The sequence below is a fragment of the Canis lupus genome, chromosome 1, assembly GCF_011100685.1.
Source record: "Canis lupus familiaris isolate Mischka breed German Shepherd chromosome 1, alternate assembly UU_Cfam_GSD_1.0, whole genome shotgun sequence".
NCBI lineage: Eukaryota > Metazoa > Chordata > Mammalia > Carnivora > Canidae > Canis > Canis lupus.
In genome coordinates, this window is record NC_049222.1 from 107,502,285 (window position 1) to 107,525,792 (window position 23,508).

A 23,508-nucleotide genomic window follows, 5' to 3' on the forward strand; every position below is an offset into this window, starting at 1 on the left:
CATTTCCTAGTTATGGGAGTTGAATCCATCCTCGAGGTGGAGATTAAAATGCCTGGGGTTGGGGTTGAATAATGAAAGGGGTTCATTTGAGGGGTGTCAACTCAGGTGGGTGAAATAGTGTCGATCTTTATTTTTGGGGTGGGCAGTGGTGTTGGGGCCTCAGGAACTGGACTAATGAGAGTTTGGGAGGTTGTTTGATTGGGGTTGGCCTTGGACGGTTGGGTTTGGTGTGACTGGAGCTAGGAATGCAGTAGAAGGGGCTTGATTGGGGGCTGTAGCTGAAATCAACTGTAACTGACAATTCACAGTTGGGTCTGGGGATGGAGGGGAACTTTTCTCCTCCTTCACCCTGATCCTCACTTCTCCCACCCCTGCCCAGCACAACAGCACAGCAAACACCATATACCTAGCTTATATATCTTTATTGGCCCAGATGTGGGATTCCCAAACCCAAACAGGCTGCCTCTGTTCTGCATCAGCCCAGTTGTAATGACCCTCTCCCTAGTTCATGGGGAGACCAGCTCCCTGCAGGAAGGGGTCAAAAGTTGGTGGATTTTGTGGGTGCCCTGGAGCCCCTAGTGTGGCAGGGGAGAGAACCACACCTGTGCCCCAAGTCCTCCTCCTGTAATCCTCCGCACCTGGGCTTAAGACGCTGCCCCTCCTGAAACAGGGAGGCCACGTCCAACAGTGCATCCTCAATATGCTGCCCCAGTCGATGGGAGTCCTAGAAGGAAAAATAGGTATGTCTAGGAGAACCTGGGGGAGGGGCTCCTCAGTGCTGAAAATCAGGAGGGCTGACATCCCTGATGTCTTGGTCTGAGGGAGGAGGGGGCTGGGGACTAGGATTCCTGGATCATGGGACAGCAGGGAGCTAGGATTCTAGACCCCTGGGTCCTGAGGGAGGAGGTCCTACAGGGAGGTGTGTGCAAGCCTATCTCACCGTTTTTGTGCTTGACTTTTTGCTGGAGATGTGGAAGGTGATGGTGTCATCCCCCATGAAAATGTACGAAACGCCGTAACCATGATCATCGGCCTGGAGATGAGCAGAGTGAAGGGAAGTAAATAGCCTCCAGTGCCCCTCAACCCCTCTCAGCCAGAGCGCAGACCCCCCACGCCCTCCTCTCTCAGGCCCGAAGGCCCACGGAGGCGGGATCAGGCCCAGTTCCACTCACCGGCCCGAATCCACCCCCGGAGGAAACATAGTCGGGGTAATTGTGGACGTCAAACAGGTGGATTTGCTGAACAGGGATCTGGCTGGTGGCCAGCTGCCACTGCTCTGAGTGAACCTGACAGACAGGATGGTCAAGTACGCAATGAAGACCCGCCAGTCCCCGCCTCCGTGGTTCAGCTCCGCGCAGCCCCGGCCCCTTCCGACGGCCCATTTCCTCTAAACTACTGGGTCTCTCTGCGGGTCCCTCCCTGACACCGGTCCGTCTGCGTCTCCTCCTTTCTGACCACACCTCTTCTCTGCTTCTCCCTGACCACGCCCATTTCTTTGACCACACCCTCTCCGCTTCCCTGACCACGCCCCCTCCCCTGACCGCGCCCCATCATCTTCCTGACCCCCGCGCCTCTGCTCGCCTCCTTTCGGACTACACCTCCGTCTCCCCTCTCGGCTTCTCCTGACCACGCCCCTTTCTCTAACCACGTCCCGGTTGTCTCCCCGACTCCGCCTCCTTCCGTGCTCCCTACCTCTTTTCCCTCGCCACCCCCTCCCTCTCTTGCCCCAGCACCACTCCGGCCTCCCCCAACTCCTCTAATAACTCCCTTTGCCAACCTCTCTCTCCTGGTTGAGAAGTACCCTTCTCCCATGGTTCCCCTCTTCCCTCTCTAACCCTTTCTCTGCACCCCAACCTGGTCCAGAAAGGGTGACCGCAGGTGGAGAAATTGGGACACGATGTAGAGCGCGAAGAGGTGACGGTCCACTCCCTGTCCGCTCATCGCAGCCTTCAGCAGAGACTGGTGCTTTTCCACCGCCAGGCGGAATAGTGCGCGGCGCTGGGGTTCCTGGGGTCCCCCGGGGTGGTCACAGGTCATGGAAAGACAGGAAGTGGGCTTACTGCTGGGGCTTGTCACACCCCTGGCTTCAACCCAGCTTGCAAAATCCCTGCAAGGCAGAGATATGGACTCTATTTTACAGAGGGGAAACAGGCTCAGGGAAGGAAGTCACTTGCCCAGGGTCACACAGCAAAGCAGAATCAAGTGGGTCCCCAGGTGAGACTGTCTGATCTAGGGCCCCAACTCCTTCCATTAAACCACTATAGGTAGGGTGAGAGGGAAAGGTGTCCTAGGGGGTTTCTGAGCTGAGAGGTTATATGGGGAATCCATGGAAGGGTACAAATGGAAGTCACAAGGTCACATAGAGGTTAAATAATCTAAGAGAGCTACATTGGAGAACCAAGGATCCCTGATGGGTGCTCCCCCAGTACCCTGGTTGACCCCCATTAAAGCATCCGTCGCACTATGCTGAAATATCTCCGCCTCTCCCCACCAGAGAGTTTCTTGAGGTCATAGACCAGGTCTGGTTCCTCCTTTGTCCATAACACCCATCAGAGGGCCTGGTCCTCAGAAGGTGCTCCAAAAATATTTGCAAATGTAGGAACGAGTATGTGGAAATGACCAAAGCCTCAAACGAGGCCTACACCCACTGTTTTTTCTTTGTCCTCCATGGCTCTCACAAAGTTGCAGGCCTCCCTCGTGCAAGATCGCACCGTCTCTGTCCGGCCTTCCAAGAACAAGCGAGTCATGGTCGACTCATAAGTCAGGCAGAATTGACCCCTGTCCTGGGGGACAAGGAAGGGAGGAGCCTGTCAGCTGGTCTCTGGAAATATTCCCACACTTGACCCACCTCTGTGGACCTCCCACCTCTTCCTGCTCAGGGAACATGTGGTTGGGAGAGAAATCAAGATGGCAGAACCCACAAAGGCATAACCAAGAAGAGTTCTTAAAGGGACTGACAGGGCAGGCCCAGGAGAACCAAAGTTCTGGCAAGGGGCTGAGGTCAAGGGACCCAACTGACCCGGAAGTGGGCCAGCTGCAAGGCCATCTGGACGAAGCTGTCTGAAGAGAGGTGGCAGCGTTTGATGAAGCTCTTGCCAAAATGGGAGAAGGGGAAGACATGGCAATCGATGTTTCCAGACAGGGTCTTGGCTCCCCTCAGGGCTAGAGAGATGGACAGATGGATCTGCCAGAGGAGGAGGGAGGGAGGGAGGGATGGCTGGGGTTACAGATAGGGTAGGGTGAGAGTCGGGAGTGGGGCTGGAAGTGGAGGTGGGAATTGAATCAGGGTAGGGGTGGAATGTGGAAATGAGGACAGAAACGAACATGTAGCTGCAGGGCTGGATTTTTGGTGGGGGTCACTGTGGGACTGGGGTTGGGGATGGGGTTGGGATTGAGAATGGGACTGGCAGGGGATGGGCGGGGTAAGGTTAGAGTTGGGGCTGGGGTGGAATTGAGTTTGGAGGTGGGGATGAATTTAGAGTCAGAGCCAGGAAGGTTTGGGGACTTGGAGAAGAGGCCCCAGAGTCCGATCTCACCTTTTCTGGAAGGTGCCAGTATAGCCGCTGGGGCTGGGGCAGCGAGGGATCAGGATGCCCCTTGCAGTGGCCGTCTGCAGAGTAGCCCAGCTGAAAACATTCTGTGGCCAGAGTGAACTGTGCACAAACAGAGGCTGTCAGAGTCCCTTCCTCCCTCTGGGCTGAGGGCCCTCTAACCAGGGACTTCTTTTCATAAGTCGTTTCTGGGGCTGGGGGCAAAGGGGACAGTCCTTAAGAAACAGAAACCTCTTGGGACACCTGGTTGGCTCAGTGATTGAGCATCTGCCTTTGGCTTAGGTCGTGATCCCAGGGTCCTGGGATCGAGTCTTCTATCAGGCTCCCCATAGGGAGCCTGCTTCTCCCTCTGCCTGTGTCTCTGCCTCTCTCTGTGTGTCTCTCATGAATAAATAAATAAAATCTTAAAAAAAAAAAAAAGAAACAGAAACCTCTGATGTTCACAGGTGTGTTCTCAGGTTCAAGTTCATGGAGAGCAGGATTGATACTAATATGCTGCGGGTGCTTACTGACATTTTACTTCTGACTGGTAGACAAAGTCACCCACAGCTATTCCAGCCTTCCCAAGACACCCCACCACCACCATCCCCCCGCCCCCACCAGGATCCTGAGATGGGAGAGATAGAGCTGTGCACAGCATGAGTCTCCAGAATGGAAGGGTGACCTCCATTCTGATTGGGGGGTGGTGCCCACACCCTGCTGGTGGTTCAATATTTTAAATCAGCACTGATGGAGCACGTGTGCTACCCGGCAGCCTTCCATTTAATTCTCATAATCACTTAGGAAGAAGGGATCCATATCCCCATTGCAATGTTAGAAACCTATCTGAAGAAGAACCTCCCCCGCTTGGTGCCTTGGAGTTTCCAGTGATCTCTATCATATTCTTTTTTTTTTTTTTAAGATTTTATTTATTTATTCATGAGAGAGACACACACACAGGCAGAGGGAGAAGCAGGCTCCACGCAGGGAGCCCGACGTGGGACTTGATCCCGGGACTCCAGGATCATGCCCCGGGCCAAAGGCAGGCGCTAAACCACCGCGAGCCACCCAGGGATCCCCTCTCTATCATATTCTACGTGATATCTCTTCATTCAAAGTTGATGGGCAGAGACCCTATGTGGACAAGAAGGGTCTGAAGAGTCTCAAGTTCAACTGAATTGATGGTTTCCTCTACCAATATAATCAAAGGGGAAATTCTCCCATTTTACAAACGAGAAATAGGCACAGAAGAGTCATTGCTTAATCCCAGGGGATGCTCCTAAAATCTGAAAGGGGCCTCCACTTCTCCAGATCCCACCCTTGGCTCCATCCAATGCCTTATGTAATGCCATGAAAGAGTGGGAACCTCATAGGGTATGGACACCACCCCCTATGATTTAGGAATTAAATAAAATAGAGAAAAAAGAGATGCTAGAGTTCTCAGGATTGGATGGCAGTTTACAGATAAAAGAAACCCAACTTTTTCATCTCAGAGGGGAGGAACTTGCCCAAGGTCACACAGCAAGCCAGAGCTGGAAGATCATTCTGATTCAGTGTGATGTGGTGGAAAGGCCTCCATTCTGGTCTCAGAGCATTCTAGGATCATATTCTTGCTCTGCAACACCTGGCGCCGTGACTCTGGGCAGATCACTTCCCTTCTCTGAGCCCCAACGGCCCATTCATCAAAAGAAGGTCATAATCCCAGATTCCCTTTTCCTTGCTGGGTGATTCCAGTCCAGTCTCTGCCTGTTTCTGAGCTTTTCTTTTCTTTTCTTTTCTTTCTTTCTTTCTTTCTTTCTTTCTTTCTTTCTTTCTTTCTTTCTTTCTTTCTTTCTTCTTTCTTCTTTTTCTTTTTGATTTTATTTATTCATGAGAGACACAGAGAAAGGCAGAGGGAGAAGCAGGCTCCCTGCAGGGAGCCCAATGCAGGACTTGATCCCAGGACCCCAGGATCACGACCTGAGCCAAAGGCAGATGCTCAACCACTGAGCTATCCAGGCGTCCCCTCTGTCTTCCTGCTGAGTGTGAGGCCCTGGAGGGGAAGGTCTTTGGAAATGGGGCTGATGGTCCCCAGGGTGGGGGTGGGCTGGCTATCCTACCTCCCACATGTGTCCTGAGATGGGGCAGTCAGCCCATGAGTGCTCCACGCTGAGGCCCAGCTTCCCATTGGAGAAGACAATTAGAGTGAAGGATTTGTCAAACCAGCTGCAGGGGGAGAATTCAAAGTGGTCGCCAAAGAGCCAGGGCCAGGATGGAACTTGGGTAGTCTTTGTAGGACTTGCAGGAGTGTCAGGGTGGGCAGATCTTTGTGGAATCAAGGATGGTGTGGAACTCCCTAAGACAGGGGGGGCTCTCCATCAGGTGGTCTAGATGGTTTCTGAGACATGTCTAGGGCTTGGGAAATTGGAAGATTTTGAGAGAACATGCCAAGAAAGGTTCAAGGCTCACAAGGAGCTAAGAGGTTAGGGGATCTTTCCTGGGAACCTCAGATATTACAGTTGATGCCTGGTGTGCATCTAGAAAGTTGTCTGAGGCTCTCTAGATGGGAAGCCCCAGGTATGGGGTTCTGGGTTTAGGGAGCCTACATTAAAATCTAAGGATTCTGTGGTTCTGGGCCTAAGGTCCCTGGGCTTGGGCTTTTGGCTTTGGGACTCTAGGTCTTTGGTGTCTAGGTTCGGTGACCTGGGGTCCCAGGGATGCCAGACCCTGGGACCCAGAAGCTCTCTGTGTTAGAGGTCCCTGGGTCTCAAGGCATTGGGTGGGGGTCCTCAGATTGAAGGGGTCCTTAGACCGGAGGATGCCCCAGGTCTGGGGTCCAGGGTCTGCTTGTCTAGTGTCCAGAGTCCTAGGTCTAGATACTAGGTTCTGGGGTCACCAGGCCAGGGTGAGGTTCAAGTTCAGGGGCTGGCTCACCGGTCATGGCCCCTGCCAGCCAGTAGGGCGCGGGCATAAGCATCCAGTGAAGCAGCAGGGTCCTCTCTGGTGAGCCCTGCAGGCTCTGAGTCCAGTGATACAAAGAAGGCAGCTCCTTCCACGGCCTCCAGGGCATCCTCAGCCTGGACCTTCAGGGAACTCCGCACCTGGGCCCACACGTCCCTATCGGGGGATGTGCCTGAGCTCAGGCTGGCCCTGCACCCTGCCCAGACTCCATCCACCCCCCCACACACTTTGCTCTTCCCCAGCCTCTTGAGGCTGCCTGGGCCTCTGGGTCCCCTGACCTCCTCTTCTCACCTGGGAGCCGCAGTCAAGGCCGCCAGATGCTCCTCCTGGGGGCAGGCGGGGGACGGGTCATCCAGGATTCGCTGGAACTGCTGCTCCAAGGCCCTCGGGGAGAGCAGGCCACTTTGGGAGTGGGTCCCCACGCGGAAGAATCGGCCTCGGTGGAAGACGGCCACATGTCGGCTGTCACGCAGGTGGCGGATGTGATCTAGAGGTGGGGTGGGCAGAGTGCAGAGGGCAGGAAGGTCAGACACATCATAAAAATAAAAATTAGAACCATTTAGGGGTACCTGGGTGGGTCAGTTGGTTAAGTGTCTGAGTCTTGGTTTCGACTCAGGTTGTGATCTCAGTGTCGTGGGATCCAGCTGCTCCCTGCTCTACATTGGGCAGGGAGTCTGCTTGGGACTCCTTCCCTCTCCCTCACCACCCCTGCTCTTCCCCCCAGCTAGCACATGCACACGTGCACTCTCTCTCTAAAATAATTTTTAAAATCTTTTAAAAAAGAATAAGAATCATTTATTACTTATTATTAGATAATAAGAACCATACTTCCTGTATGGCTTGCACTGTTCTAAATATTTATTTATTTATTTATCTATCTATCTATCTATCTATCTACCTAGGCAGAGGGAGATGTGGGACTCGATCCCAGGACCCTGGGATCACAACCTGAGCCAAAGGCAGATGCTCAACGACTGAGCCACCCAGGTGCCCTCTAAACACTCATTTAATCCTCACCACCCTATGCACCCTTATTATCCCATTTTAGAGATGAGGAAACCAAGGCTCAGAGAGGGTAGTAACTTACCCAATGTCACACAGCTAGGGAGCGATGGAGCTGGGGTTCAAACAGGAGAACATGTTCTCACCTACTACACTGTTACACCTCTGTCAGTGAGGACGCAAGAGGAATCTCACCTTTTTGGATGCCGGGAATGCGTGTGGTATTGAATATCTTCTCATACTGGGCAGAGCATAAGGGCCTCATTCCCATCAGCAAAGTCTGCAAGAGACCATGGGCTCAGGAGAACACTGCCTCCCAGGACCAACATGGCCGTATGGCCACAGGACCAGAGCCCATGTCCCCAGCCCACGGCCCCAGCCCAGTGGGGGGCTGGAGGGCCCATCTTACAGGCAGGATCTCCTGGCGGTTCAGGCGGTGGCGGTAGAGGAGGAGGGCATGGACTGCGTTCCCAGCACGAGCAGCCTGCACTGGTGTGGGAGTGACGTACAGGAAGTCCTGGCGGCCAGGCGAGGGGAATGCCTGGGGTTAGGCTTGCCCCTGATGGGGGCACTGACCCCAAACACAAATCATGACCCCCAACAAGTGGCAGCATGAATAAAACTCTGATTTGAGTCACTGACCCTAAACCCCACTTCTCACAAAGACATCCCAACCCTAAATCTGGGGAGCTTTGAACTCAGCCCCTGCCCAGCTCCTAGTCCCATTCTCCCCCTCTCACCATCATATAATAGTTGCTGTTCACCATCAGCGAGTGCCGGGAGCGCAGGTACACAAATTCTTCCCACCAGTCACTGACCTAGGAGTGGGACAGAAAGACATGGCTGGGACAGCTAGGGCCAAGGGGGGTTGGCAGGGACAGCAAGAGTGGCAAGACCCCAAAGACTCTACTGTGTCAAACAGGGAGGGTAGAGTTCAATGAAGGAGGCCATCATGATCGGTAACTAGCAGTAACCTAGAAGTCCATCAGTTGGGGATCAGTTAGCTAAACCTCACTAACACTCATGTCCTGGATTACTACGAAGCTGTTCAAGAACAAGGGACATCTGTACCACTGACACAGAAGGAGCGAGCACCAAGTCATGTAGCTAAATGGAAAAAGCTAGGTGCACAATAAGATATGTGAAATGATCTCATATGAGATTTCAAAAAATACCAGCAAGACCCAAGTGTCCATCAATAGATAGATGGACAACCAAAATGTGGTCTATCCATCCAATAGAATGGGTTTTTAAAGAATATTTTATTTTTTTAAGATTTTATTTATTTATTTCAGAGAGAGAGCACAAGCAAGCAACTGCAAGAATGAGCGGGCGTGGGGAGGCAGAGGGAGAAGCAGACGACTCTGGGATCATGACCTGAGCCAACGCAGACACTTAACTGACTGAGCCACCCAGGCTCCCTAAGATTTTATTTTTAAGTAATTTCTACACCCAACATGGAGCTTGAACTCAGAACCGTGAGATCAAGAGTCTCTTTCTCCACCAACTGAGCCAGCCAGGTGTCCCTGCAATGGAATGTTAGTAGAAAAAGGAAAGAGGGACGCCTTGGTGGCTCAGTGGTTGAGCATCTGCTTTCAGCTCAGAGCGTGATCCCGGGGTCCAGGATCGAGTTCTGCCTCAGGCTCCTTGTGGGGGGCCTGCTTCTCCCTCTGCCAGTGTCTCTGCCTCTCTCTCTGTGTCTCTCATGAATAAATAGATAAATAATCTTTAAAAAAGAAAAAGGAATGAAAATCTAATGTGTGCTACACCATGGATGGACCCTGAAAACATTATGCCAGATGAAATGAGCCAGACACAAAAGGACACATCGTGTATGATTCTACTTATATGAAAAATCTAAAATAGGTAAATTCCTAAAGGTAGTGAGTAGACTAGAAGTTACCTGGCACTTCGGGGAAGTGGAAATGGGGATGTGTTTCCCTCATAGGTACAGAGTTTCTGTTTGGGATGATGAAAAAGTTCTGGAAACAGACTGTCATGATGGTTCCATGGCATTGCAGATGTACTTAATACCACCGAATTGCGTACTTAAAAATGGTTAAAATGGTAAATTTTACATGATGTCCATTTTACCACAATAAAAATTATATGTACATCTATATGTTCTATATACTTTATGATATATTAAATATGTTTCTATAAATTATAAAATGTACAAGCATATTATGTTATATCATTTAAAATTATATATATAAATAAAATTCATATAACAATTAAAAAATATAGATAAAAAATCTGTAATAAGGGATCCCTGGGTGGCGCAGCGGTTTGGCGCCTGCCTTTGGCCCAGGGTGCGATCCTGGAGACCCGGGATCGAATCCCACATCGGGCTCCCGGTGCATGGAGCCTGCTTCTCCCTCTGCCTGTGTCTCTGCCTCATTCTCTCTCTCTCTCTCTCTGTGACTATCACAAATAAATAAAAATTAAAAAAAAAATCTGTATTAAGGAAGCCCTGTGTCAGACTTTAGTTGGTGTTCATTTTCTTTTTCTTTGTTGTGCATAAGATAATGGAGTATATTATAATTGGCAGTGCCCTAGATGTACAATGAAATATATACATTGTGTGTGTCTGTGCACACGTGTACATGTGTATTAGCACAGAATCTGGTCCAACAGGTGTGCTTGGGTGGCTCAGTCAGTTAAACATCAGCCTTTGGCTCAGGTCATGATCTCGGAGTCCTGTGTTTGAGCCCTGTGTCTGGCTCCCTGCTCAGCAGGGAGTCTGCTTCTCACCCTGCTCGTGCTCTCTCTCTCTTTCAAATAAATACAATCTTTGGGAAAAACAATCACACACACACACACACACACACAAAACCAAGAATCTGCTCCAACAGCTTGAAGGGAAAAAAATTTAAAAACTAAGGCCTGGCTTCTCTCCTACCCCTTCAGACATGACTCAGTCCCCTCCACGGAGCTTGTCTGACTGACCTTTCCATGCTGCTGCCCCTTGGGGCTGTGTCCCAGATCTGCTTCCCTTCCAAGTCCAATGTTTCAATTTCCTTCTGTAGCTAAAGGTCCCATTTCCTGTCACCGAGGCCTCTTTCCTGAGCCCTCACTCAGATGTCCAGCTGCTCCAGGGCATCTTCCCGGCACCCCCCAAGCTCAGTGCCTTCCCCTCAGGGATGCTCCCCTTTTCCCCATCTTAGGGAGAGCCTGGCAGTCCCCCACCTCCCAATATCAGTTAAGGCCTGTGAATGCCATCCTGCCATCTCCCCACCCCCAGCCTGGTAGTCCCAGCCCCACCCTCCTGCCCCCTGACTCTGCCTCCTTCCCTTGGTCCCAATTCCCCTGCAAGGCCTCATCCTTTCCCCTAGATCCTCACCCTAGCATCCTCTCCAACCTCCTGGCCTCCAGTGTCTCCCTGACACCACAGGGGATCCTGACCCTCCCCTGTTCAGAATCCTCCCATGGCTCCTTGGCACCCCGAGAAGAGTCCAGGGTCCTCAGCTGGAGTTCAGGCCTCTCCACCATCACCTCCCCCTGAGGATCACCCTCCTGCTTCCCAGCCCGTGCCCTACAACCTTCTTACTTCCTCACCTCTGCCCACCCCATTCCCTCCTACTAACCAGACAGGTTCAAGTTCTGTCCAACCCTCAGGGCTCAACCCTAATAATTTCTCCTCCTGGAACCCTAATCCTCTCATCCAATGACTGTGTCCGCAGGCGATCCCACCCTCCGGACGCTCACACCACCCTGTCTCTTCATCGCTACCTCCACCTCATCCCACGCTGCCTGACGGCTATTTAGGACTTCCTACCGAACCGGAGGCCTGTTAGCCCTGGTTTGGGTGAATTGCTGCCTTGCTCTGTGCAAGAAACTCCAAGTCAGAGTACTACCAAAGGCCTGGCTCCTGAACTCAGAGTAGAAGCCCATCTGGGGGAGGTGCCCTTGAGCAGAAGGCTGGGGGGGGGGGGGGGGGGGGGGGGGGGGGGGGAGGGGGTAGAACAAGAGCTACTCTGGGGGCGGAGGCGCAAAATGTTTTTTGCCTCCTGCCAGGGGAGGGCGGAAATGTTGGATGAATCCTGGAATTCTGGTTCCAATCCTGGAGGCGTGGGGGCGGGGCTGCGGGTGTGGGCAGGCCCTGGAGGCGGAGCTTAGGTGATTGAAGTCAGGCTCCGAGTGTCGGAGCTGGAGGTGGGGGCGGGGAGGCTCAAAATGCAGGCACACGCGGGTTGGGGTTCAGAGTATGCGAGAGCTGGAGCAGCAAACTGGAGTATCTGGGGGTTGGGTTTAAACGATAGGGGGCGGGGCGGGGGGCGGGGCGTAGACCTCCAGGTTAGGAAGGAGGGCTCGGAACCTCGGCGTTCAGGGCCCGGGACTCACGTAATTGGAAGCCCACCAGGACTTGAGCTGCAGGTACCACTGCAACAGCGACGCCTGCAGCCTCAAGAATTCCTGCGCTAGGACGGACGTCCAGTCGAAGTCCTCGTCGGAGAGGATGGGCCGCACAGATTCCAGGTACTGAGGGGCAAGGAGAAGAGGGTAGCTGACGCCCCCGCCCGCCACCGGCCGCCCCCAGCGCCCCAGGCGGAGGTACCTGGCAGGCCCACCTTGCGCACGGTGTCCTGCACGGAGGGCACGGGCTGGCGTGGCAGCGAGCGCTGGTAACTGAAGAGCATTGTTTTGCGGCCGGAGAAGATGCGGACCAGGGCCTGGGGGGTGGGGAATTAGTGGGTCGTTACACCCCTGGCTGGGGTCGGGGAGCTGTGTGGCAACCCACAGAGAGAATGGGATAGAGACCCAGGGAAAGCGGGGGCGGGGGCAGAAACCCAGGAGGTGGAATAGAGACCAGAGAGGTGGGCAGGGTCCCGGGGAGAGGGGGATAGAGACCCATGAAAGGTCGTAGGTGGAAGCCGGAGGGAAGCAGAGCCAGAAGTGGGTCCCCGGAGGGCAGAGCAGAGAGGGCTCTGCCCCCCACATACCAGCCAGGTCTTGGTGGGCGAGGACATGGCTCCGTGGGGCTCAAGGAGCCAGCCATGGTAGGACAGAAGGAGCCTTAGGGCCACGTGAAGGGTGAAGATCAGGGCTCCCCACAGACACGAAGCGAACAGCGCCGCTGCCAGGACTCCCCGAAGCCTGTGGTGCTGTCCACCCCTGGGAGTGAAAGAGAGGACAGGCCTGGGTCTCCTGGCCTCCCCTCCAGCCCCACCCAGCCCCTGCTCTTCCTAACATTCTCTGACCCTGGCCTTTTGATGGGGGGCAAACCTAGAATTGGAGTCAATCATAGATATCCGATGTCTTCATTTGTAAAGTGGGCATGGATCCTCTGTCTGTGCCTCCCCTCCTTCCCTGGGTGCGTGAGGACCCCAAGCTCCTAAAATCAGTAGGTACTTCACAAGTGGGAGCTGGTATTTTATTTTATTTTATTTTATTTTATTTTATTTTATTTTATTTTATTTATTGAAAGGACACCTACTTTTCTCTCCTAGAAATCAAATTCTACTCTAAGGCAGTGGTTTGCAAAGTGTGGCCCTTGGCCCAGCAGCATCAGTACTGCCTGGAAGCTGGTTGGAAATGCAAATCCCCAGGCACCACCCAGACCTACTAAGACAGAATCTCTTGGGGTGGGGTCCAGCCATCTGTGTTTTAAGGAGCCTCTCAGGTGGCTCCAGTATAACCTCAAGTTTAGGACATGCTGTTCAAAAACTACAATAGATGACCATGTTTGCAAAATGGCAACCAGACATGCAAGCGAAGCCCACCAGGAAGACTTGGGGAGCGTTACTTCCCCTCTGTAGACTTGGGTATATCTAGCCTTCCTGGAAATTCCTACCTCGGATCCTAGGTCTGCCCTTTGGGACTGTCTGTACAAAATCTGAACCTTCTTCCCCAGAAAGACTAGGCCAAGAATTAGAACCACTAGAACCTGTCCCTTCACCTGCACCTGGCTTCCAACCTTGCCCCCAAATGCCAATCATAATAATACAACCATTCCCAATTAGTAACCTCCTGGTACTGTACCAAATGGATCATGTGCATGTGTTCTTTTTTTTTTTTAAGGATATTATTTATGTATGTATCCAGTCTCCATGCCCAACGTGAGGCTCACACTCACGATTCTGAGATCAAGAGTCACATGCTCCACCTACTGAACCAGCCAGGTGCCCTTCCATGTGCATGCTCTTGTTTAATTCTTCCAAACACCCTAGGAAGCAATTATTATTACCTATATTTTATAAATGAAGACCGACAAGGGAATGGTGAAGTCTTTTGCCTGAGACTACACAACTGGAGCCCAGCAGAGCTTCTACTTTTGCCAGGGCACTCTAACCCTATCCGGACATTTTCTAGCTTGTCAGCATCCCACTTAGCAAGAAGGGAAGAAATCACCTCCATGTTACTCACGCTGTACCTTTATTAATCTGACCAAAAATAAGTCCCAGAGGTTACTATTCCTTAGCAGCCACAACACCCTGATAGAAAAACTCGCTGGGTGGAAGGAGAAGAATAAGGGAGGTTACTGGGCTCAAATGGGGAAGCTCACCAGTCTGGCAGCAACTCTTTAATCTTCTCCATGAGTCCTAGGGAAGGATCCAGCTGGAGGAACCAGGCGAGCTGGATTGCACTGAAGAGGAAGAGCCAGCTGAGGGGGCTGGCAGGGAACACACCAGTGAGAAAGTCATTCTGTGGGAAGGAAAGGGCACTCATTCAATCAATTATCCCTCTGCTGAGCACTGTTCTTAGATATTGACAGAGCACCCAGTGTGTGCTGAACCCTGAGCTGGGTGCTCAAGACCCAGTGGGGACCAGACAGAGCTGTGTCCTGCCCTTAGGATGGGGGAAGTCAGTCAAGAATGAAGTGAAGTGCTCATGGACATAAAACAAGGCACAGGAACCCAATGAAGCCAGGTTGCTCAAATTGAAGGAGTCAGGGAGGGTTCCCTGGAGGAGGTTACTCTTGGGCAAAATGATTCCCCATATACAGCAGGGTCTGGAACTTGGGGGGCCTTCTAGAACTACATGGTCATGGAATGAAGGAAAGTCTTGGGCTATTAATCAGACTCACAGGCAAGTGCCATGGACATAACTAACGCTTAACCAAGGCCCATGACCAAGCGCCATCTAGAAGGATGAACTCTTAAAATCCTCCCGACGACCCTGTGAGGTAGGTACTTAGGCGATCTCATTTTACAAAAGAAAACACTTAGGTTCAAGGTCACACAGACAGCATGAGATGAGCTTTGTTATTTGCTTACCACCATCAGAGCTCAAGAAACCACGTTCTCTCTTTTTCCCAAGGTTAACAAACAAGCAAGCCTCAGAGATCCAGTTTTGAGTTCGGACTCTGGAGCCCCAGGCTTTAAATCTCTACTCTGTCACTAAAAAGCTAAGTGACCACAAACAAGTGTCTCAGTTTCCTCATCTGTAGAATGGGAACAATTTCAATACTGGGCTCATAGGGCTGTCACCGAGGGTCAGATGAGAAAATGTCCTTCCAGACACCTGGGTGGCTCAGCTGGTGAAGCATCTGCCTTTGGCTAAGGTCATGAGCCAGAGGTCCTGGGATCGAGTCCCTCATCAAGCTCCCTGCTCAGCGGGGAGTCGGCTCCTCCCTCTCCTGCTCTCCCTGCTTGTGCTCTCTCTCTCTGTATCAAATAAATAAAAAGTTAGAGAGAGAGAAAATACTTCCACAAATGCCAATTGCAATTACAGCAGTGACAAGACAACAAGATTTCTGTTCTCCTGGGGGACAGAGACAATAGCTACTAAGAAAAAGGCTTAGGGTCATGTGACAGATGGCAATAGAGACTGTGGAGAAAAATAAAGCAAAGGGGGCACAGGGGTGGAGGACGAATTGCATAGCTCAGAGCCTGGCACACAGTAGGTGCTCAATAAACATTATTATGACGATCTTTTCTATTGCTACTCTGCTTCTTGGGATTTATTTACTGGACAGTCTTTCTTTGGTTTGGCAAGAAAAACTTACTGGCAAACATGGTTCTTTCGTTGATTATTATTTCTTTTTAAAAGGAACGATCAGGGGATCCCTGGGTGGCGCAGCGGTTTAGTGCCTGCCTTTGGCCCAGGGCACGATCCTGGAGACCCGGGATCGAATCCCACGTCGGGTTCCCGGTGCATGGAGCCTGCTTCTCCCTCTGCCTATGTCTCTGCCTATGTCTCTTCCTATGTCTCTGCCTCTCTCTCTCTCTCTGTGTGACTATCATAAATTAAAAAAAAAAAAAAAGGAACGATCAATTCCTTTATCTGGTGCTCTGGATTGTAGTAGAACAGGGGCTTCATAATAACAGGAAATGTCTCCAGAGCACTTCCCAAGGATCAGGTGCATCAATAACTCATCTCATTGCCCTGTAACTCAGGAAGATAGTAGTAAATATCATCGTGCCAGGGCACCTGGGTGGCTCAATAGTTCGGCTCAAAAAAAAAAATTAAAAAAAATAGTTCAGCTCAGGTCGTGATCCTGGGGTCCTGGAATCGAATCCCACATTGGGCTTCTTGCAGAGATCATGCTTCTCCCCCTGTCTATGTCTCTGCCTCTCTCTGTGTCTTTCATGAATAAATAAAATCTTTAATAAAAAAAAAAAAAAAAGAAAACCATTGTGCCTATCACATGGGTGAAGACACTGAGAAGACAAGAAGCTTGAATGTATCCAAAGCCACAGTGGGTCCACTCTCAATCCCTGAAATCATCCAGATGCCTCTGGAACCCTAATGCAATAGGATGTGCTGCAAGGCTCCACACTCTGGGGTCTGCTGTATCTCATTCATTTGGAAACCGTCTCAGGAAATACTCTGACCTCCTGCTGATGAACAATCCACATGGATGCTGTGCCACACGCTTGGCTCAAATGACCCCACTGCACGTAGTTTACGACAGCCCCATGGCATAGGTCCTGGGACCACGTTCTAGAAAAGCAGCCCAGGCTAGCAGGCATGAACATGGGCTCCCACAGCCACACTGCTCATTCTAGCTCTGCCTCTAGTTCTGCCTCTTAGCAGCTGTGTGACCTTAAGAAAATGGAAGCACCTCTCTGGGCCTCTTCCTTCATCTATAAAGTGGGATTAATAATATGTCTACCTTAGGAGGCTATAACAAGGATCAGATGGCCAATAGATTTATTTTTTTAATTTTTTGTCTAAAGATTTTATTTAGGGAAGCCCCGGTGGCTCGCCACCTTCAGCCCAGGGCATGATCCTAGAGACGGAGGATCGAGTCCCACGTCAGGCTCCCCATGGGGAGCCTAATGCGGGACTTGATCCCAGGACCCTGGGATCACAACCTGAGCCAAAGGTAGTGAGCCAAAGGCTCAACCACTGAGCCACCCAGGTGCCCTGATTTTTTTATTTTTAAAAGCTTTTATTTTTGAGTAATCTCTACACCCAATGTGGGGTTCAAACTCATGACCGTGAGATCAAGAGTCAATAACAAGCAATAGATTTAAAGGGCCTGGTAAGTATAGAACCTAGGACACACTAAATGTTACCTAATGTGACTTTAGAAAGGAGGGAGCAGAAACTCAGAGAAGTTAAGAACATGCCTGGGGGGCACCCAGCACCTATGTGGAACCGCCTCCAGGACCATAGAAGCAGCAGTATTGGACTGGTCACTTCTGTGAGTCAGGCCTTCTACTAAAACAACTAATGCTTACCACAATCCCTTGAGGGAGGGACTGTCATGGATATCCCTTGAGGGAGGGACTGTCAAATGAAGAAACTACAGAATTTCAGCTCTGTGGTTGCTGAGGGCATAGCCCTCACCCTAGGACTGAGTTCCAGGAGCCACAACTTCGGGGTGGCCCCCAGGATCCCAGAATGGAAGAGGAAGGACCTAAGAGCATCAGGTGTCCAATAGATAGAGAGTTGGTTATATTACAGAAAGGCAAGAATGATCATTAATACAATGATCGATTAATATGAACGAGAAGGTCTGGTGGGGGCCACCACACCTAGGGGACATCTGACTATGAGAAGGGTTTTGGGTTTTGACTCAAAACTAAGGGTCAAAATATTCAACAATGCAATATTCAACAAATAGTCAAAATCCACCTTCAAGCATAGAAATCAGAACAGTGGTTGCCCTGAGTGGGGGGGTGCTCCCTCGTAAACGGCTCAAAGGAACATTCTAGAACAGTGGTCATGCTGTATGGATAGGAAGCTGGTTACACAGGTTTTTTTTTTTTTTTTTTTTTTAAGATTTTATCTTTCTATTCATGAGAGACACAGAGAGAGAGAGAGGCAGTGACACAGGCAGAGGGAGAAGCAGGCTCCATGCAGGGAGCCCGACGTGGGACTTGATCCCAGAACTCCAGGATCACACCCTGGGCGGAAGGCGGCACTAAACCGCTGAGCCACCTGGGCTGCCGGGTTACACAGGTATTGTCAAAATTCAAGGATTGTACATTTTAAAAACCTGTGCATTTTTTATGAAACTATATCTTAATTTAATAAACATATACATATTTTCCGTGTATGTATATGTGTATTTATATATTTAACCACAGATTAATGGCTACATGGTAATGTTTTAATTGATGTATTAGCCTGAGGCCCAGAGGATTCCAGGGGCAGGGCTAAAGAAGCTCTTTGCGGGAGTGGGGGTGGGGTGGAACATGACACCTGGCTGGCTCAGTCAGTAGAGCATGTGACTCTTGATCTTGGGGTTATGGGTTCGAGTCCCATATCAAGTGTAGAGATTACTTAAAAATAAAATCTTAAAAAAAAGGGGTGCCTGGGTGGCTCAGTCTATTAAGCATCTGACTTTGGCTCACGTCTTGATCTCAGGGTCTTGGGATGGAGCCCCGAGTCAGGCTCCCTGCTCAGCCTGGAATCTGCTTCTCCTCTGCCTCTCCCTGCCACCCTCCCACTCCCGCATCGTACTCTCTCGATCTCTCTCAAATAAATAAACATATATGTTTCTAAAGAAGAAGCTCGTTGGGGGTTTGGGGTAGTGGTTATTATCCACTGGAACAGATATCTCTCTGTTTTAACAACTCGCAAGGCTACGGAGGTTCAATCCAGCCGGCTCAAACGTCTCAGCTTCAGATTAAATAATGGGGCCACCCACAACGCCCCCATGCTCCCTCTTCCTGGCGGCTTTACTGTTCTCCCATGGCACATGTCACATGATCTGACATACTCAGCATCTTGCTTATGCGTCTCCTTCATTGCCTTCTCCTCCGGCTAAATCCAGAGTTCCATGAGGGCAGAACCCTGGCTGTCTTGCTCCCTGCCCTGTCCAAGTAGTGGCAAGCCCTTAATAAATGGCCCATAGGGGCGCCTGGGTGGCTCAGTGGTTGAGCATCTGCCTTTGGCTCAGGGCGTGATCCTTGGGTCCTGGGATTAAGTCCCGCATTGGGTTCCCCGCAGGAAGCCTGCCTCTCCCTCTGCCTCTGTCGCTGCCTCTCTCTGTGTGTCTCTCATGAACAAATAAATAAAATCTTAAAAAAAAATGTCCCATAGATATCTGGTTAATGAATAAAGAACAGTATTATTGGGGATCCCTGGGTGGCTCAGCGGTTTAGCGCCTGCCTTTGGCCCAGGGCGTGATCCTGGAGTCCCGGGATCGAGTGCCGCATCAGGCTCCCGGCATGGAGCCTGCTTCTCCTTCTGCCTCTCTCTCTCTCTCTCTCATGAATAAATAAATAAATAAATCTTTTTTTTTTTTTAAAAAGAAAAGTATTATCAAAAGCTAACACTCTGCACTTGACATGGACAGTTCGCTCAGCGCTTACATGTAAGAATTCATCTAATCCTCGTGACTGTCCTGAGGGAGGTGTTATCATCACCCCCGTTTGACATGTGGGGAAATTGAGGCTCAGAAAGACACACTTGCCCAAGGCTACACAGCTAGTAAGTGGCAGAGCCAGGATCCAAAGTCAGTCTTGGCTAACCCCACAAGGGCTCAAGACTTGTGTTAGCAGATAGGATGTGACCCAACAGGGAGGCTCTCGATGTATGCAGTGCCGGAGTTCCAGAACTGGTGACCTCAGGGTAGGCATGGGGATTCTAGAGCAAGGACAATGAGCCCAGACTGGGACTGCAGGGTTTGTAAGTGATGGAGAAGTGCAGATACAGAGATTTGTTGGTTCACGTCTCAGAACCACAAGGACGCTGCACCGCATACTGGAGAGGGTGTGGGGGATTCAGAAGCAAGGGCAGGGAGGCGGCCCCCAGATCCAGGGGTGCCCGCTAGGGGGAAGAAGGACCCTTCAGGACTGGGGTGTGGCCTGACCAAGATCTTGATCAGATCACAGTGTTCTGATAGGAGGAGCACCTAGTTTAGAACCTGGCGACAGAAGTAAAGGGTGAGAGGAGGGAGCACCATGGCATCAGGGGTCTAGATTCTAGAAATTGGGTTTGGGGGTGTGAGGAAAAAGGAAGTGGTGCAGAAAGTGGTGTAGGAGGTGAGTAGATGTTCCCAGTAGGTGAGGTTGAGGGTTCCCCAGTGAGCCTCGGAGAACCCAGAAGCTCTGGCAACTGGATCCTGGAAGGAAACCAAGCCGTGGCCCTCCTCACCCAGAAGCGGGAGAGGTGCCTTTTCCAGGAGCGCAGTCCGGAGAGGTAGATCTCCTGCAACACGGGGGCACTGAGCTCCACTTCGGCCCCGTCCGAGGTCAGCGAGGGTCGGAAGCCCACGGCCTGGTGCGCCTCAGCCATGTCACGCTAGAGCCCTGGGAGGTGGAGGGAGGGTCACTACCAGGTCCCCAGCCTCAGACCCAGGAGTCCGGGCCCCCAAGCCCCTCCTCCTACAGACCCGGGAATATAGGACTGCGGCTCACCCTTTCCCAACCACCTGAGGGTTCTTGAAGGACTCGGCCAGAGACTCCGGTGTTGGAGGGACATCAACTGGGGACCTCTGTGAACGCATAGAGGCAGGAGGGACAACTCGCGTTAATCCCTTTTGCGGCTCTGCTGAGAACGAGGTTCAAGGCAGTGCGCCCCTCCCCATGAAGGATTTTCAAGATTCAGGGTTGGGGGCGGAAACTGGTCCAGGGTTGAGTTGCAGGGTCTAGAGAAAAACATTAGTCCCGAGACCCATTTGTAACGAACACCTGCCGGACGTTGGCACGGTCCGCCCCATTTCCGTTTCCCATGCCAGGGCGAGGAGGAGGGATGGGGTGGGGGTGGGATTGGCGGGGGAGGAGCGGGGGTGGTGGTGGCAATGTCTATAAATTCATCCGCTCTAGAGTGGCCCGGCGTCCCCTCCCCCGCGCCAGGGGCTGGAAGGGGTGGGGGAGGGAGCGCCCTACCGCGCATGCCTCCCGGCCAGGGATGCTGAGGCTGGGAGCCGATGCGAGCTTCGAGGACAAGTGATGGAGAGGCCCGCACGCCCACCCCAAACCACAGGCCTGCAGGCCCCGCAGGAGCTCGGGCCCCTCCGATACTTACCACGCTGAGTCAGAGGTCCGCCGATCGGATCCTGGAGACCAAGCCCGAGCACACCCCCCACCCTCGATTTAGAGCGCCAGACCCAAGTTTCCCACTTGCATCTGTCCAATCCCAGTGCGACGAGTCCACGACCTGGTCGTCGGGCCTCCGGAGCTCCTGGTCGCCCCCGATTATCCAACATCCAGGAACCCCGATTTCTGCCTCCTCGCGTGTGCCTTGCCGGGTATTCGAGTCTCTGGTTTTATCCCCGCCCCTTTCCAACCCTCTGCGTTCTATCCCCGCCCCCTCGAAGCCCAGCATCCAATCCTCTCCCTCCGTTCGATCCCCGGTCCTCAGTCTTTTTCTCCTCGGCCTGATTTCGCCATCATTGGCTTCCCGAGTTCTAAGCAGCTTCTCTGCTCCGAACCCCAGGTTCTTGGGCTTCCCACTCCGCTTTGTCTCACTCTCTTTTCTCTCTGAAAACGAGGCTCAGCTTGGAGCTCACGGCCCACCTTTGGGTACACGTAGTCACGCGCGTGGGTGCCCAGATAGAGCGAGTCCAAGTTCTACCGTCCCCAGGAGGGAGGGCTGCTTTGGGGGTTGGGTCAGCCCACCAAAACCGCCCACGGACAATGCAGCTGCACAGATTGGTGCGAAGGAGATGCTACAGCGGATTGGATTCAAGTTAGACAGTCAGAGGGACTTCCGTGTGGGAAAAAGGGCATAGATGGAGGGGAAGAATACACTGGAGACCAGGCTCAGTTTGGGAGGCCGGAATGGGCAGAGACAAGCAGAGGCTGAAACAGGAAACTCGTTTTATTTGTTAGTTTTTTAAAATTGATTTATTCCTGAGAGACACACAGAGAGAGGGGGCAGAGACATAGGCAGAGGGAGAAGCAGCCTCCCTGCAAGGAGCCCGATGTGGGACTCGATCCCAGGACCAGGATCACACCCTGAGCCACAGGCAGACGCTCAACCACTGAGCCACTCAGGCGTCCCAGGAAAATCGTTTTATTAGGTTCTGGACGTTAGTATTCGTTGTACAATGCGAGGTCCGGTGTGCCTCTGGGTCCAGCCCAGTCATGGCGCGGAGACAGTTTTTGAGTGAACCCAGGAGATGGACTGAGGGGAAAAGAAACTTGGGGTGGCGGCCCCAATACACAGATGGGTAAGCTGAGGCTGGGGGGCGGGGGCAGGGACGTGCCTGACGTCACCCAGCAAGCTGGGCACTGCGCAAGCTTGTTTTCAAGCCAGGGTCCTGGAGACGGAGCGGGACTCTGGCCTCGCGCCGGCGGCGGCGCCCGTAGCTGTGGGGGTCCTGGGGCTCGCGGCCCGCCTTCCCCGAGAGCTCCTTGGTGGAGGCCGAGCGGAGCCAGTAGATCATCTCTGGCAGGCGGTGGGTCTGGCATGTGCCCAGGGAACAGAGGCGCCTGCGGTGCTGGGCGACCTGGTGCAGGGGCTGCCTGGGGGAGAGCATGGGAGAAGGCCGGGTTCACACAGAATCCTCTGGAGAAAGGGGTCTCGGTGGGGTGGGGGCAGCCGGTTACAGATCGCCATTCCACCGACGCGGGGAGCAGTGACCTGAAGAGGGCGCACGCTCCTCGCGATCTCCTTCCCGCCCTGTCCCCGCTGCCCCCCGCCTTTCTCACCTGCCCACGGAGTCCGGATCCCCCAGGATGGAGGAGGCGAGAAGCAACAGGAGGATGTGGGAAGTCATCGTGGGGTGGGGCCGCGCGCGGTCCTTGAAACCCATGGGCGCAGCGACTCCTCGGGGGTGCGGCCCCGCCCCTGTCCAAGTCCAGTAATCCCCTCGGTGCTCGCGTGGGGGCCAGTCCCCACTCCCCAGGTAGGGAAGACTGAGAGCAAGAGTCCAGGGGGCCACACCACGCCAGGAGAAAGCTCAGAATCCGGACTCCCACGTCCTAGGAGCCCTGACGGGTATGGTCACACAGCGGAGCTGTCTGTGACCCTGGGAAGCCTCGGGAGGGCGACCCCTTTAAGGCGGAGGGAAGAGGGGCGGGGCGGCCGACACCTGCTACTGGTGACACAGCTTAGAGCTTCCAGGAAAGGGGTGGGGGCAGGGAGGCACTGAACTCTGGGGACCTCAGCCTCAACCCATGGGGAACTGATGTCTCATAGGCCGGGGTCCTTCGTGGGTTGGGCAATGCAGGGCGGGTGCCAGCCACCAAGGGATGTGGGCAAAGGGAGTCTGGGCCCTAGCATAGCCTGCAACACTATCCCAGGAGAGGAGTAGGTGCAGCCAGGTGTGAAGTGCCCCCAGGCCCAGGGCTCCAGGTGTGGTGGTGAAGTCATGGTGGCTTGGGTGACCCTTAGGTGTCCTGTGTATAACAGCATCCTGGGAGATGGACTGGGGGCTCTGTGCACATGCCAGGGGGAGAGGATCAGGTGTAGATGCCACACCTGCAGCAGAGGCTGGAAAGGCAGTCCCCAGGGAGCTGTCAGTAGGGCCTGAGTCTATCTCTGGAAGGTAGGGGTGGCAGAGCCTTCCTGCTGCCCTAAGGTGGAACACCCCCCCAATCCTTGTCTCCCAAGTCCCAAGCGAGGCTGGAGAAGGAAACAGACACACACTCCCCCACAAAGAATTCTATCCCCTTTACACTCCATGACTCAGTTTCCCCAGCTGCAAAGGGCAGGGCAGCAGTCACTGCCAGTCAGCCCTGGCCTGGCC

The 23,508-nt window shown here is 52.7% G+C and overlaps 2 protein-coding genes across 6 annotated transcripts; both read right to left on the minus strand.

Annotated features, from left to right (window-relative positions):
* Positions 1 to 403: 403 nt before the first annotated feature.
* Positions 404 to 21,092, minus strand: CPT1C (carnitine palmitoyltransferase 1C). 5 transcript variants are annotated; one of them, XM_038528204.1, is made up of 20 exons: positions 20,841 to 21,092; positions 20,245 to 20,307; positions 19,968 to 20,122; positions 13,978 to 14,117; positions 12,416 to 12,587; positions 12,044 to 12,145; positions 11,817 to 11,954; positions 8,213 to 8,290; positions 7,882 to 7,989; positions 7,668 to 7,752; positions 6,762 to 6,957; positions 6,444 to 6,626; positions 5,630 to 5,735; positions 3,537 to 3,653; positions 3,020 to 3,184; positions 2,649 to 2,783; positions 1,855 to 2,007; positions 1,173 to 1,286; positions 941 to 1,033; positions 404 to 724 (listed from the first exon to the last, which is right to left on the minus strand). In XM_038528204.1, exons 3-20 carry the CDS (start codon positions 20,106 to 20,108, stop codon positions 539 to 541), a joined length of 2,412 nt encoding a protein of 803 aa, XP_038384132.1. In that variant the 5' UTR covers positions 20,109 to 20,122; positions 20,245 to 20,307; positions 20,841 to 21,092; the 3' UTR covers positions 404 to 538. The 5 variants fall into 5 exon arrangements, with proteins under 5 accessions (XP_038384132.1, XP_038384130.1, XP_038384133.1 ...); XM_038528202.1 differs by having other exon boundaries at positions 20,231 to 20,307; XM_038528205.1 differs by having other exon boundaries at positions 20,973 to 21,079.
* Positions 21,093 to 21,968: 876 nt separating this feature from the next.
* On the minus strand, positions 21,969 to 23,430 carry ADM5 (adrenomedullin 5 (putative)). Its single transcript, XM_038528212.1, has 2 exons — positions 22,469 to 23,430; positions 21,969 to 22,282 (listed from the first exon to the last, which is right to left on the minus strand). The coding sequence occupies exons 1-2, from the start codon at positions 22,570 to 22,572 to the stop codon at positions 22,030 to 22,032; spliced, it is 357 nt and encodes a 118-aa protein (XP_038384140.1). The 5' UTR covers positions 22,573 to 23,430; the 3' UTR covers positions 21,969 to 22,029.
* Between the last annotated feature and the right edge of the window lie 78 nt (positions 23,431 to 23,508).

What these genes read in the sequence shown, in the direction of transcription:
- CPT1C (XM_038528204.1), bottom strand. Translation starts at nt 20,108, where the DNA reads ATGGCTGAGGCGCACCAGGCCGTGGGCTTCCGACCCTCGCTGACCTCG. An exon ending in CGCCCACCAAGACCTGGCTG is followed by an intron (nt 12,146 to 12,415) that starts GTATGTGGGGGG and finishes CCCACCCCCCAG; the next exon opens with GCCCTGGTCCGCATCTTCTC. An exon ending in AAAAGTCAAGCACAAAAACG is followed by an intron (nt 725 to 940) that starts GTGAGATAGGCT and finishes TTTTCCTTCTAG; the next exon opens with GACTCCCATCGACTGGGGCA.
- ADM5 (XM_038528212.1), bottom strand. Translation starts at nt 22,572, where the DNA reads ATGGGTTTCAAGGACCGCGCGCGGCCCCACCCCACGATGACTTCCCAC. An exon ending in GATCCGGACTCCGTGGGCAG is followed by an intron (nt 22,283 to 22,468) that starts GTGAGAAAGGCG and finishes GCTCTCCCCCAG; the next exon opens with GCAGCCCCTGCACCAGGTCG.